Here is a 13,805-nt window from a genome sequence, read left to right on the forward strand (position 1 = left end):
TTTTTAGTAGAGATGGGGTTTCACCGTGTTAGCCAGGATGGTCTCGATCTCCTGACCTCGTGATCCGCCCGTCTCGGCCTCCCAAAGTGCTGGGATTACAGGCTTGAGCCACCGCGCCTGGCCCCATCAAGGTTAAAAGGCTGCTTGTGTATCAGCATACCAGATATTTTAGCATCCAAAGTCAGGCATAATCTTATGTGTTCTGGACATGGATAAAGTGTTACGTTCACGTGGCAACTATACAATTAGTTTAATATTGATATTTATATATATCATTTATATAATTCATTTTATATTTATATTTCATCTCTCTTTGTAGTTGTAAGGACCTGACATTGATGAAGTCAACTTTTAGAGAAAACCGGAGCCCTTATCGGAAGGAGTGCAGCTGGTAATTGTGTTAACCAAGGCCTTTCATTTCTAGAAGCATTATGCCAGTTCATGTCAGAACCCATTTGGAGTTAAGTTTAACATGCACCTAGTTGTGTAGCACAGGACTCTCCTTCCTTTGAGGCAGTTTGAATGTTCCTGAAGGATCCATATAACAGGAGGATGTGGACCAGGGATGAAGAGAGGAAAAAATACTTTTCTTTTCAAACTCACAGGCACTTGTAGGCAGTGATCTCATTTAATTCTCACCCAGTTCTATGAGACAGACTGCATCTTGAAGATGTGGAAATTAAGGTACAGAAAGGAGAAATAATCTGCCCCAGAGGACATCTGGTCCAATATAGGCTGGACTGAAAAACACATCTGCCTGACACTGAAGACTGAGCATTTTTTTCATCACAAATGCTGTTTGCTCTCACTTTAAAGTCATTTCTATAGGATGACGGAGATTGAGGGCTTAGAGGGAGATGGGGACATCTCTTTCGGCTCCGTGTCCGGCCCAAGGTTGGTAGACACTATAGGTCTAAATCAATTGAAAATGTGAAAATAATATTTGATTGCAGGAATTTTACTTCAAACTGTAGCCATAAAATTGGCCACAGTGCCAAGCATCTATCCCTTGGTAATTTTCCCCAGAATAAAATTACATCGGATTAGATCAGAGGTAAAGTGATCCAAGGAGGAGGTGAGATAGGGCAGGCTCTGAGAGGCACAAAATGTTCTCTGCTCCAGGTCCTCCTCATCACTGATTCTCCTTCTCAATATAAAGCTGGCTCCCATGTACTACTGGCTGCAGCTAAGGATATTTAAACAATAAAGAAACCTCTTTGCTGTTAAATTAGGGCATTTTTGTTTTCTTTGTTAGCAAGAGAAATTGCTGCAGAATTGTAAATCCTTGCAACAAGACTTCTGTACACTCAACACGTGAGTAAAAAAACAGCTGGTCATTTTTAAAAATGTCCAGTTGCTACACAGCAGTGAACAGACACAGTACACCAGGACCAATTTTTGACTAGAAGGAAAAATTATACTCTTCAAAGCCTCCCATTTGGTGGCAGTCATGATCATTAGTGAAAGCAATATCTATTTAAGAGCAGAAAATGGCTATTTCCAAACAGAATGGAATGGCATGCAAAGAAGGCTTCATCCCACTCAAACATCCCCAGGCTCTCCAGAGAATCATTCTGCTCTGTCATGTTAACTCACTTCCTTATTTTTCCTTTTTCTTCCCTGCTGAATATTATCTTCTAAAACCAAATAAAGTACCAATAGTAAATGTGCACAGTAATTACTTCAGAAAAGCAAAATAATCAGACTCAAGAGATGATATAAAACTCGTGTTTTTCATATGAAAGACTGAGAGCCCAGATGGAATTGTGAGAAAGTTCCAAGAGGGTTCTGGTACCCGAAGCTGCTGTTCAGGTAACTATTCCATGGAGTCACCAATGCATAGTAAAATAATATGACTTGAAAACTGTACCTTCCCATCTGTGTTCCATCTCTCTTCTCACATCCCTTTTCTCTGAGATCTCCAGTGAATACTACTCCTTATAATAATAGTGATAAATGTGTCGAGATGGGAAATAACTATTAGGTCTCTCTTATCTTGGGCAAAAATAGAACAAAAGGCAATATGGAAAATTTCAGAGTCTGACTCAACATCATGACGATGATGATGATTCTATAGATATTAACAAAAATGTCACGGATCATTTATTTTGAACGTGGAGTTTTTAAAGAAGAGTAGATTATTCAAATAAGATGGAATGTATTAGTTTCTAAATGTTGTAACTTATAAATGGCTCCTGAAATATATAATTATATTAAACAAACTTCTGCTATAACATGCCTGGTAATTAAGGTAGGTCTTATTCATATATTCTAAAATGAAGAGCTCAGTTTTATTAAAGTGAGTCCTACCATTCTATTTGGAACATGAATGATTACTTATTCCTCTTAAGACAAACCAAGTTAAGACTTAAGTTCTTTGCAACAAAGAAGAACCAGAACTTTTGAATTTACTTTCTCATCTATAGGACTCTGAACCACTCAAGCTAAATGATAAAGAAAAAGAAGTCCTTTGAAATATACTTTTAAAACAAAACAGGATAAGAGAATAGCCAAGAAATAATTCCCCAATTAACAGAGTATCTCTTTGTCTCCTTAATTTCTAACCTGGGACCATAGAGTAGGTTGGGTGTAGCAGATCTTTTTTGACACTGAAAAAGTGGTGATATTTAAAATCAGCTAGGTCTCCCTCATCAAAGCTTTCTGTATATGATGCATCTTGGAAAAAGAGTGATCAATTAAAAAAAAAAAAGTCTCCCTAAACTGGAAGTGTTTGAGGGTATGTGGAAGATATAAGATGCTGAGGTCAATGCAAGGAACGGGGAAGTGAACCCAGACTGAGGCAAACATTAAATGAACAAAAATCTCACCTGTGTTAATGATCTAAGGCACAAAGCAAACTATTCTCAGTTGTCTTCCTACAGCATACTGTTATAAATCAAGAGAGTGAAAAAACACAAATATTTGGTATTAAGGGTCTTAGAGATCTAACTCACAGAACACTGTGGCCCCAAGAGACTAGATGTACCCTTGGGTACATCTAATTAAGGGCTGCAGGATGACCGAAATGTAAACATCGATTCTCTTGATCCTACAGTCAATTGTCTCTTCTACTACAAATGAGACATGTCCGTATCATGCACGACTTCAAGTAAGAACAAACTGTGCTACTAGGTAACTGTGAACAGTTTCTACCCACAGACAGTGTACTCTCCAGTGAGAAGAAAAAAAGACTTGCAATGACAGTACAGAGTGGTAAGAGCTATGATAGAAAAAGTACCTAATGTTGTCCCAGCAACAGACTTGTGGGGTCTGCAGAGGCTTCTCAACTGATCTAATAACTAAACTGGTTCCTTGAAGGATACATAGGGATTACATAAGGGAAGTGAGAGAGGAGGAGGAAAGCTGTTCCATGTGGAGGGAATAGCTGATATGGAGGATCAGAGGCAAGAGAGAACCGGCATATTTGAGGCAGACAGAGGAATTCAATGTCACTGGGACACTGAGTACTTGGTGGGATGTAGATGGGGCAGGAAAGGTGAACAGGGCTCACCAACTCCTAAAGGACTCTATGCCACGTTTAGGAATTTGAAATTTATCTCAAAATAATGGGAAGACAAAGGATTTTAAAACAGGCAACTGTAATAATTGTATTTGCGTTTTGGAAGAACTGCTGAGTGGAAAAATGGGAGAGGGGGTAAATATAGAAGCAATCAAAGCAATTAATAGGCTGTTGCAGTAACCGAAAGGTAGAGGATAGTCATCTAATGGAGTATGGGGGAGTAAGGGTAGTGGAGAGAAATGGTTGAATTTGAGATATTCAGGCAGTAGAATTAAAGTGTTTGATGATAAATATATAAAAACGAATGTGAGTCATTAGGAAAGGGAAGAGTCAAAAATTATTTTGAAATATCTGGGCAAAGTCTTGCCCAAAAGCCTTCTGACATGGGCAATATGGAGCTTGTCTCTTAGTTACAAGGATCATTTTACTGACAATGGAAACTCAAGACAATTCTGTACTTGCTCATCATCAGTGAAACCATCAAGTTCTAGACACCTGTCAAAGACTCAGAATTCTGCAGGAAATCATGTTCGACCTTGGTTGTGCTCCATTGGAGCAGTCCTAACTCCCCAGTGAGATTTCTCCAAGGACAAAGAAACTAGCTCACAGGCACCCTCAATCTCAAGACCCTCTCAGTCTCTCCACATTCGCTGGTGAATTCTGGGGTAAGAGAGGGGAGTAGGCTCAGCGTCCTATGGCTTGCTCGGGTAGCATTAGTGGTGGTCTATTTTCTGGTGGAAGCTTATTAACTCAAAGGAAGCAGAAGTTGGGTTGCTGAATAACAACTAAACTCCGGGAGAAAGATTTACTATCTCCATATGAATCATCTGAACAGTCCTAAATTTTTCAGTTCAAAGTTGGATGAAATGTAGAATGTATTTTGGGGATGTGGTACATCCCAATCCCAACCCAGGACACAATTCAGGTACTCACCCCTTCGCCGCCATTTTCACCTGTGTTGGCAAGCATTTCCTGCAGGGCTCTGACAGATAGGGACTGTTCCAGCACAAAATTGCAGACGCAGAGATCTGGAGGAATGTACTGTGGAAATAAAATCAGAATGAGGATACCTACTCATATCAGTCACGCAACAACATCCCAAGGGCAAAGAGCCTATGAATCAAAATGACAGTTGGATGGGTGAATTGGAATGCAAAAAGGTGGCTTTCTCCTATTCAAGATGGGTTTTAAGCTGGTTTCTAAAGAATAAGAAAAGCCCCATATATCAAGGGAATAGTTTCCAACATGTCAGGATCAACTTGAGGGAAGGTACATATGGAAGAACACAGACATAGCCTTGCCAAAGAAGGGAGAGGAAGGGAAGGCTGATCTATCTACAGCCATGTCTGGGTGAGACCAGAGAAAGCAAGCCACTGGGATCTCCTCCACAATAATCTGGAAAAGGGCAGTGGACAGACCATAATGTGGCTCTAGACAGTAGGGACCCTAATAGAGAATCCATTGATTTGTTAAGAAAACCTGGATATAGTATAAAAAGAGGCCATAGAGGGGGTTAAGAGCTATATAAATATAGCATAATCAAAGAAATGTCCAGAACTTTAAGAAATGATGATCCCTATAATTCCAATTTATTAGAATCAGTTAACAGTGACCAGTTAACATCATGACATTCATGCCTATTCTGGGACACTTCTTAACAGTTAAAGATAGCCTTCTTTGCATACTAACAGTAGCTAATCTTCATTGAGTACTTTATGCCAGGTACTGTTCTAAGGGCTTTGCATATGTTAACTCATTTAATCTTCACAACCACCTTATAAGATAGGGACTATTAATATTCCAGTTTCTCGCCAAGGAAACGAAGGCACAGTGAGTTTAGGTCGCCTGCCCAAGTGTTACATTTGGCTGAGTCAGATACAAATCCGGACAGTCTGTCTCCAAAGTCCATGCACTTAACCCTACACTGTTCCTGCCACTAATAAAAATATTAAAGTTTTTCTTCACTGTGAGAACATTTTAGATCAGCAAATATTCAAGTATTTCATTTATGCAGGGCTTGATATTGGAAAAGATACAAAGAAATACAAAGCTAAATCACGGCCTTTCTGGAGTTTACAATCCCATTTCGATGACATACCATTTTCCTTGAGAATACAGTTTGTGATCACCTGTGTACCAATCCTGTGTTTCCTACATGATATTGGCAGAATATCAATACCGTGAGAACAGGAATGAGGAATGAGGGCCAGAAGTCACCGACAGCCATGCCTAACACTTCAAAACAGGTAAAGCTGTTTCCATGGAGCTCCACTTTAAAAGCTAAACCAAGTCTGCTGCTAAGGCTCCGACAACCTCTCTAACTTCAGCATTTAGTTTTAAAATAAAAATAATGGAATTGACCATCTTTAACTTCCCTTTAATTTCCGAGTGTTTGTTTATTCTTCCTCCTCTCCCAACTGCAATATTCTAAAAAATAAGATAATCAGCCTGCTGGACCTACCTACAATTTTCCTTTATTAAAGTTGTGAGCCAGGAATGGATAATCCTATTCCAAAGGCTGCTGGTTCTGGGTAATGTACATTTTCAAGTAGTTTTCAACTAAGGATTTGAGTGAGTACTTCTTCTTTTTTTTTTTTTTTTTTTTTTTTTTTTTTTTTTTTTTTCTGAGACGGAGTCTGGCTCTGTCACCCAGGCTGGAGTGCAGTGGCGGGATCTCGGCTCACTGCAGGCTCCACCTCCCGGGTTCACTCCATTTTCCTGCCTCAGCCTCCCGAGTAGCTAGGACTACAGGTGCCCGCTACCAACGCCCGGTTAATTTTTTGTATTTTTTGGTAGAGATGGGGTTTCATCATGTTAGCCAGGATGATCTCGATCTCCTGACCTCGTGATCCACCCGCCTCTGCCTCCCAAAGTGCTGGGATTACAGGCGTGAGCCACCGCACCCGGCCTTGAGTGAGTACTTTTCTACTTAAATACTTTTCTACTCAAAGTCTCTATGCTGAGAAATCCTAAAAACCTAGTCTTGGAATTCTGGCAATACAGGAATTTGCCCAGTCCTTTTTATTAAAACAATTAACTAAGAAGAGATGGTAACAGAGGAGGACTACCGCCTTTATTTTATGTTGTTCACTTTGTTTTCAAAGTCTGTTCCCAAAGCAGGTAATTAACTCATTTGTATGGGACTTGAGCAAGCAGGCGGCGGGTGATGCAGGGCAGAGCTTCATATCCAGGAGATGTTTGTACAGTACACACAGCATTATTACAAGTAGCATACACTTATATGATAAAGCATTTCCTTAAGACCTTCTACCATAAACATATATTGTCCAACTTCACCTTCCAAAAGGTGATGCTATCTCAGGAGATTTTAGAGAGATTTTTCTATCACTCTGCCTACCTGAATTTCATGTTCCCAGAATAGGAAGCATAAAAGCCATAGTTTGCTTGTTTCCTCCTCTTCCAATTCATTAGAATGAATGATTTGGAGATTTCCCATGGAAGAATGTCTGCAGTTGTGGTTGGTTTTTTGGCAAATTAAATGGTCACAACATTCATGCCCATTTTTACAATAAACCTATTCGGTCTATTCTCTTTAAGACAGAAACCTTCATAGCTCCAAATGCTCGAGATTCTGCCCTTACACGACATCATGTCATTCTAAATCAGCTTGGTTTCCTTCCTGTGTCTGGTTTGTTCAGACAGGAGACAGGAGCTCTCCTTGTCTCTGCCATCAACCATTTTGAAGGAGAAGCACTAATAGATAATAGGGACACTAGCCATGCTATCATTATAGCTGTCCTTTCAATCCGGGTATTGAAAGTCCCAGGTGGTCACAATTTCATTACTGGTTTGAATGGGTATGTTTAAACAGGACAACGGCGTGCATGAAGAGGAAGCCTCTCAAATGGGAGCACTGTACCTGCCACTGGCTTACAAAGTTTCCCGGCAGCTTAGTTTCTGTATCTCTGGAGTGTGGTCCCTGCCTGGACTCTCTGTACTTGGGAATAAGAGCATGCCACTCCAATAGCACACAGAACAACGTGTGGGCAGTGGTAAGGGACGGAACAGAGCAACTGGAATGTCTGGAGAAAAACAAAACAACTAAAAACTTGTGACATGAATGGAGCACAGAGCCATCTGACCTATGCCAGCTGCCATCCTTAATTAAACTCCAAACTGGCCTGAACTCCCACGCCCCTCCTCCTGAAGAATAAGCAAAGGCCACTGGTCTATCAAAGCTAATTTGTTTGCAGCCGTGAGAGTCCCCTAGGAGACCAGCTCATTGTGTCTGTGCTGTGGAACCTGTGCCTCAGTCACTCTACCTGACAGGCATGGGGCAAGTGTTTGATGATTCTCAGCACGGAGAGAAGGGCTCTGTTGACATCTGTTCTGAAATAGCTCCTCATCACTCTCCCCAAGACCTGTCCTGAGCCTAGAGAAGCACTACATTTCCAAATGTCCTACAGGAAACCTTGAGATGCCAGGGCCCTGAATAAGCCAGGAACTAGGATTCACTTAGCCTCACTATGTGGAAAATAGTAGGAGGCAAGGTTTATATATCCTCCATGCTCCATAAATCTACATAATAGCATATTTTTCTGGGGCTTATTGAATCCTGGCTAGTAGGAATCTGCTGCCCCAGTTTTGTAGTCATTTAGCATTTCACTATCTGGCAATCCACAACAGGCCCTTTGCACTGTACTAGCAAACACAAGCCAAGCCCTCAGGGAAATGAGGTGGGGAGTTAATTACACAAAGGAAGATGGTCACCTCTCCATTGTACTGTTAACTGCAGTCTGTTTTGGCTTATATAGTTCTTGATGCACTGAGGTTTGTCTGTTTCACTAGACTGTGGGTCCTCTGAAAGAATCTGTGCCTTATTCTACTGTTGGTATCCCAAATACATAGAATAGTAAGCACCCAACTCAAGTCTTCTTGAACAGACTGTCCTTCAATACTATCATCCAGGAGTGTGTTGCTGATTATGGCTGTGGCTGTAGACAGACTGCAATGACTCTTCAAGTCTCCTTCCTGTTATTCAACACTTCTTTCTTCTCCCAGTGTCATGAGCCCCTTTCACTACTGTTAATCCGACTGGTTCCTACACAGTCATGCCTCAGTGATACACCTTGTAGGTGTGTCAATGGCTCTGAAGGTACTATAGGAGATACTGGTGAAGAGTGAACACTCTAGTGTAGGACTACCTGAAGTCAAGTCTCTGATCGACTATTCACTAGCTGAATGACCTTATGCAGGTAACTTAGTTTCTGTTATACATGCCTTTGTTTCCTTATCTGTATAATGGAGATATAATAGTACCTACTTCTTAGAATAAACTAAGGTTTTATATTTAAAGAGCTTAAAATAGGATCTGATGTATACAGTAAATAATAAATGTCAAGCATATCCAACAAAGAGCAATGAAATCAAAACTCAGTAACTCACTTATATGTTCACTAATGTATTTTTGAAGTTCTTATTTGTGTAAGAATAAGGCAAAATCCCTGTTTTACAGGATTGTGTGATTTAGTGGAATGTCAGGGAAGCAAATGAATAATTTTCAAACTATGAGACAAAAGGCCCAGAGGTAAGAAAACATGTGAGGAAGCACATGGAGTTGAGGATGGCTGGAGTGGAGAGAGCAAGATAGAGGGGAAGAAAGAGCGGGAGGAGGGAGGGGAGAGATGGGGAGAAAAGGATGGAGGACAGGGAGGGAAACAGAGGGAAGAGAGGTAAAGAAGGGTAGAAAGGGAGAGAGAGGAAGACAGGGAGAGGAAAGGGACAGAGAGAGAGGGAGGGGAGTAAGCATGGGGAGGTTAGAAGTGAGGCTGAGGAAGAAGTAGGTATTAGACTGGGTCTTGAGTACTCTTGCCAAGGAGGAGTTTGGGCTTCATTTTCAGAGAATAGGGTGCCATTAGGCAAGTTATGTAGGAAATGAAATAATCAAATTTGCATCTTTGAAAGAATTGCACGTCCAGTGTTAAGAAGGCTAAACTGATTTTTGACAAAGGCATTAAGAGCATACACTGGCAAAGAACAGTCTCTTCAACAAATGGTGCTGAGAAAACTGAAGGTGCATATGCTGAAGAATGAAACAATACCCCCCACACACCATATACAAAAATCAACTCAAAATGGATTAAAGACTTAAATGCAAGACTGGAAATTATAAAACTGTTGGAATTATAAAACTGAAAAATTATAAAACATCTAAAAATGGTTCAGGACATTGGTGTGGACAAAGATTTTATGAGTAAGAAAGATCTCAAAAGCACAGGCAACAAAACAAAAATAAATAGGATTATATCAAAAAATCTTTTGCACAGAAAAGGAAACAATCAACAGAGTAAAGAGACAGCCTGCAAGATGGGAGAAAATATTTGCAAACTATTCATCCGACAAGGAATTAATATCCAGAATAGACAAGGAACTCAAACAACTCAACAGCCCCCTCCCCACCCTCCCAAAAAGAAACTCAACGACAAAATGAGCACATGGTCTGAATAAACATTTCTCAAAAGAAGACATAGAAGTGGGCAACAGGTATTTGAAAAACGCTCATATCACTAATTAGGAAAACGCAAATCAAAACCACAATGATAGCAGTCCAGTTGAGATGCCTACTATCAAGATGACAAAAAATAAATGCTGGTGAGGATGCATAGAAGAGAAAACTCTTACACACTGTTGGTGGGAATGTAAATTAGTACAGTTATTATGCAAAACAGTATGGAGGGTCCTTGAAACACAACTGCCGTATGATCCAGCAATCCCACTACTGAACAGAAAATGAAATCAGTATATTGAAGAGAGATCTGCACTCCCATGCTTACTGCATGACATAGCCAAGATATGGAATCAATTTGTGTTCATCAACAAATAAATGGATAAAGAAAATGTGTTATATATGTACAATGGAGTATTATGCAGCCATAAAAAAGACTAAAATCCTGTCATTCGTGGCAACATGGGTGAGCCTGGAGGACATTATGTTAAGTGAAATAAGCTAGGCACAAAAAGAAAAATACTGCATATTCTCATGTACATGTGGAATTAAAAGAAGTTGATCTCATAGATGTAGAGAGTAGAATGGTGGTTACTAGAATCTGGGAAGGGGTGGGGAGAGAGAGGTTGGTTAATGGATGTAAAATTGCAGCTAGCTAGGAAGAATAAAATTCTAGTGTTCTATAGCACTTAGGGTGACTATGGTTAACTATAATTTAATGTATATTTTTAAATAGCCACAAAAGCAGATTTTGAATGTTTCTAACACAAATAAATGATAAAGGTTTGAGGCAACAGATGATTTTATCCTTACATATTGTATAAATGAATCAACACATCATACTGTACTCCATAAATATATACAATTCTTATGGGCCAATTTAAAAAAGAGAGATAAAGAAGGCCAGGCAGAAGCAGAGAGATAAATTAGGAGGTTTTGCAGTCAACTGGGTAAGAGGTGACAATGGCCTAAATTAAAGTAGCAGCAGCAGGAATAGAGATAAGGGAATGGATTTTTAAAATCTTGAGAAGTTAGGAGAGATGAGGCCTGGTGACTAAGTGGATATGGGAGATGATAGAGCAAGAGTGGGAGATGAGCAGATTTCTACTGGATGGGTCAGAATGCAAAAAGGATAGGACTCAGCAAGAACAAGCCATGGCAAGTGTCAGAAAGAGCATGCAGACAGTGTTTAAACTTGACAGATGGCCCACTGGGACCTCTCATTTGGGCCAACAGAAAGGTGACGGGAAAGTGGAGAAATTTCTGTGGTGATGTATAGGCATCTCTGCAGATGTCAGCAGAGGTAGGCTCCTCTGGGAGAAGAGGAGGAATCTGGGGAATGAAAGCGTACTCTCCACAAAAGGAGAATTAGTGGAGGCTGGGCAACCAGAGTTAGCCCAATTAACCTCACTGTCCTTTCCCGTATCAGCCATGTGGCTAGTCAGTACTTAGAGAAAGCAACAATGCACAGTCAGTCCTGTGCCAGCTGCTCCGGGGACAAAGAAACAAAGTAAGGCACGGTTTCTGTCCTTCAAAGAATTTTTTTTTTTTTACCTATTTGAAGAGACAGATCTACAGTACATGAGGCTTTATAAAACAACACACACACACACACAAAGGAAATTCAATGCTAAATGGAGAGGTCTGGCATATAAAGTCGTGCAGGAACTTTCTCAGGGATGATGAGATTAGACAAGTACACCCAGGCAGGAGCTTGGCCTGAGGGGTGAAGAGGATTTATTCATATATGGGCAAGAAGGAGTTCCTGCACCCAGTAAGATCTCAAATTTTCATTTAATGAATGATCCAAACGGGGGAGTTATTCTTTCCATTTTTTTGTATTATATGTATGCATTCTTCCCTTCTGTTTAAAATTTCATTAATTGAAGTAGCATTTTAAAATTACAGGCTTTGCAGAATCTCTGTCCTTGCCTCCCTTTACTTTTTCTCTCAATTCCTCAAATTAAATTCTACAAAAATAATAAATAGTTGTATAACCATATCAGAGTTGAGTCAACTGAAATACAAAGGAACTTGGTAAAACTTATATGGGCAAGTAGAGAAAGTAGAATCCATATATACATTTTAAATGTGTCTACGAAACTATATAATTGTACCAGGCATTGCACTAAGATGCTTTATAAATACTATGTCATTTATCCCTTACACCAGTGTTTTTAGAGAAGAGGTGTTAGCCATTTTGCAGGTGAGAAAGATTCAGAAAGGCTGAAACACTTCCCCACAATCACATCGCTGGGATGAACATTTAAACCCTAAATTTCAGACCCAGCTTTTTTTGACTCATACTGCATCAGTATCTCTGGAGATAGGGTTCCCATTCCCATCCCTATCCCAAGGTTGTCGAATTACAATCCCACTAGGCTACCTACCTCCCAACTCTTGTGCCTTAAATGAAAGTTAAGGACTTTATACCAGGTTCCTGAGTGTATCTCTCAGAAAGCATTCTCTATTTTAGAATAACCTTTGAGAATGTAAAGACTATGGACTGAAGTTACTGGGACTATCAGGGCTCAAGAGCTCACAAAATCTATATTTTATCAACTTAGGCAGGTGGGATTATTTTCATTTTATGCAGTTCTAAAAATCTGAGACTGACTCACCATATAAGCTTTTTCTTCCAAAACACAATTTAACTCTGGGCATGATGGTTCAAGTTTCAACTATGGACCACATGTGTGATTTTAAATGTATATATATTCAGATTTTAAACATTTTGAGAAAAGAGAGCTTGCCTGTTTGTATTAAGAGCTGTTATTATAAAATAAAGTTAAAACGTATAAACCTTTCTTAAATTATGGTAAAAGATGGAAAGTTTTTCTGAAGAAGACTATAGAAGCTATTCACATTTGAGCTGTAATGTTGCTTAGACACTGCCAACAAAAGCAATTATATGCACACAGTAAGACGCAGAAAATTTATACTTATTGCTGGAAAATATTCTTTTTTGGGGGGTGGGGGAAGTGAGGAGGAAGATGTCAGTATCTTTTAAAAGAAGGAAGTAAAGAAAACCCCTTCTGATGTCTGAGGAATAAACCACAGAAATGCAATGCTTTCAGCACAAAGACTCTCTCTAGGTGCTTCTTCATTCTAGGGATGAGTGAGCTGCCCCAGGAGGACTGACAGTGGCGGAAAAACGCTACCACAGCACCAGGAGACTTGTAAAGCAGAAGCACTCGCAGCCATGAGCAGAATGATTGCTGTTTCTAGGCACCGTGCTGGCCTGAGGTTTATTCCAACACCACAGGAATATTCAGAAGGAAAATGATGGAATAAGTTGATCATGTACAAGGAAATTGGAGAAGGTTATCAAATTTATTTATTGAATAGAATAGAAAGCTCAGTCTAGAAAGCTTAAATAAATATTTACTTAAGAAAAACGCTTGCTGAAACATTTCTCATGTAAGGGAGGCATCACCACTGCCTAGAAGCAGGGAATCCAAACTGCAGGACAAATATCCTTTGACAAAAGACTTGCTGAGAAATGCCAACCTAATGTGATAAAGAGCTAAAAAAAAAAATACCCACAATCACTGTTTCTTTGCCTGTTCCTCAAAGGCCCAGATATATAGCTATTAATTAATACTGATCAACAGATCCATTAAAGTCTAGCCTCTCTTGGGGGAATGTTTATTAACTCAAGTGAGAACAACGCCTGCATCAATCATCATCATCATCATCATCATCACCATCATCATTTATTCTGAGACAAGGTCTCTCTCTGTTGCCTAAGCTGAACTCCAATTCCTAGGCTCAAGAGACTCCAGCCTCAGCCTCTTAAACAGCTGGACTACTAGCATG

General features: G+C 39.9%; 1 protein-coding gene across 14 annotated transcripts in view; it reads right to left on the minus strand.

The window, feature by feature from the left end:
• The window catches only part of RYR3 (ryanodine receptor 3), a 569,735-nt gene that overhangs the window by 361,612 nt on the left and 194,318 nt on the right, over positions 1 to 13,805 (minus strand). For all 14 annotated transcript variants that reach the window (XR_002523591.2, XM_021941701.2, XM_021941703.2 and 11 more), the window contains one exon: positions 4,454 to 4,561. Coding sequence is in view for 13 of the 14 variants with exons in the window: in XM_021941701.2 (XP_021797393.2) it covers positions 4,454 to 4,561 (108 nt within the window). In the remaining variant the exon portion in view is untranslated. The remainder of the gene's footprint in view (positions 1 to 4,453; positions 4,562 to 13,805) is intronic.

Source organism: Papio anubis, chromosome 7 (genome assembly GCF_008728515.1).
Source record: "Papio anubis isolate 15944 chromosome 7, Panubis1.0, whole genome shotgun sequence".
Lineage (NCBI taxonomy): Eukaryota > Metazoa > Chordata > Mammalia > Primates > Cercopithecidae > Papio > Papio anubis.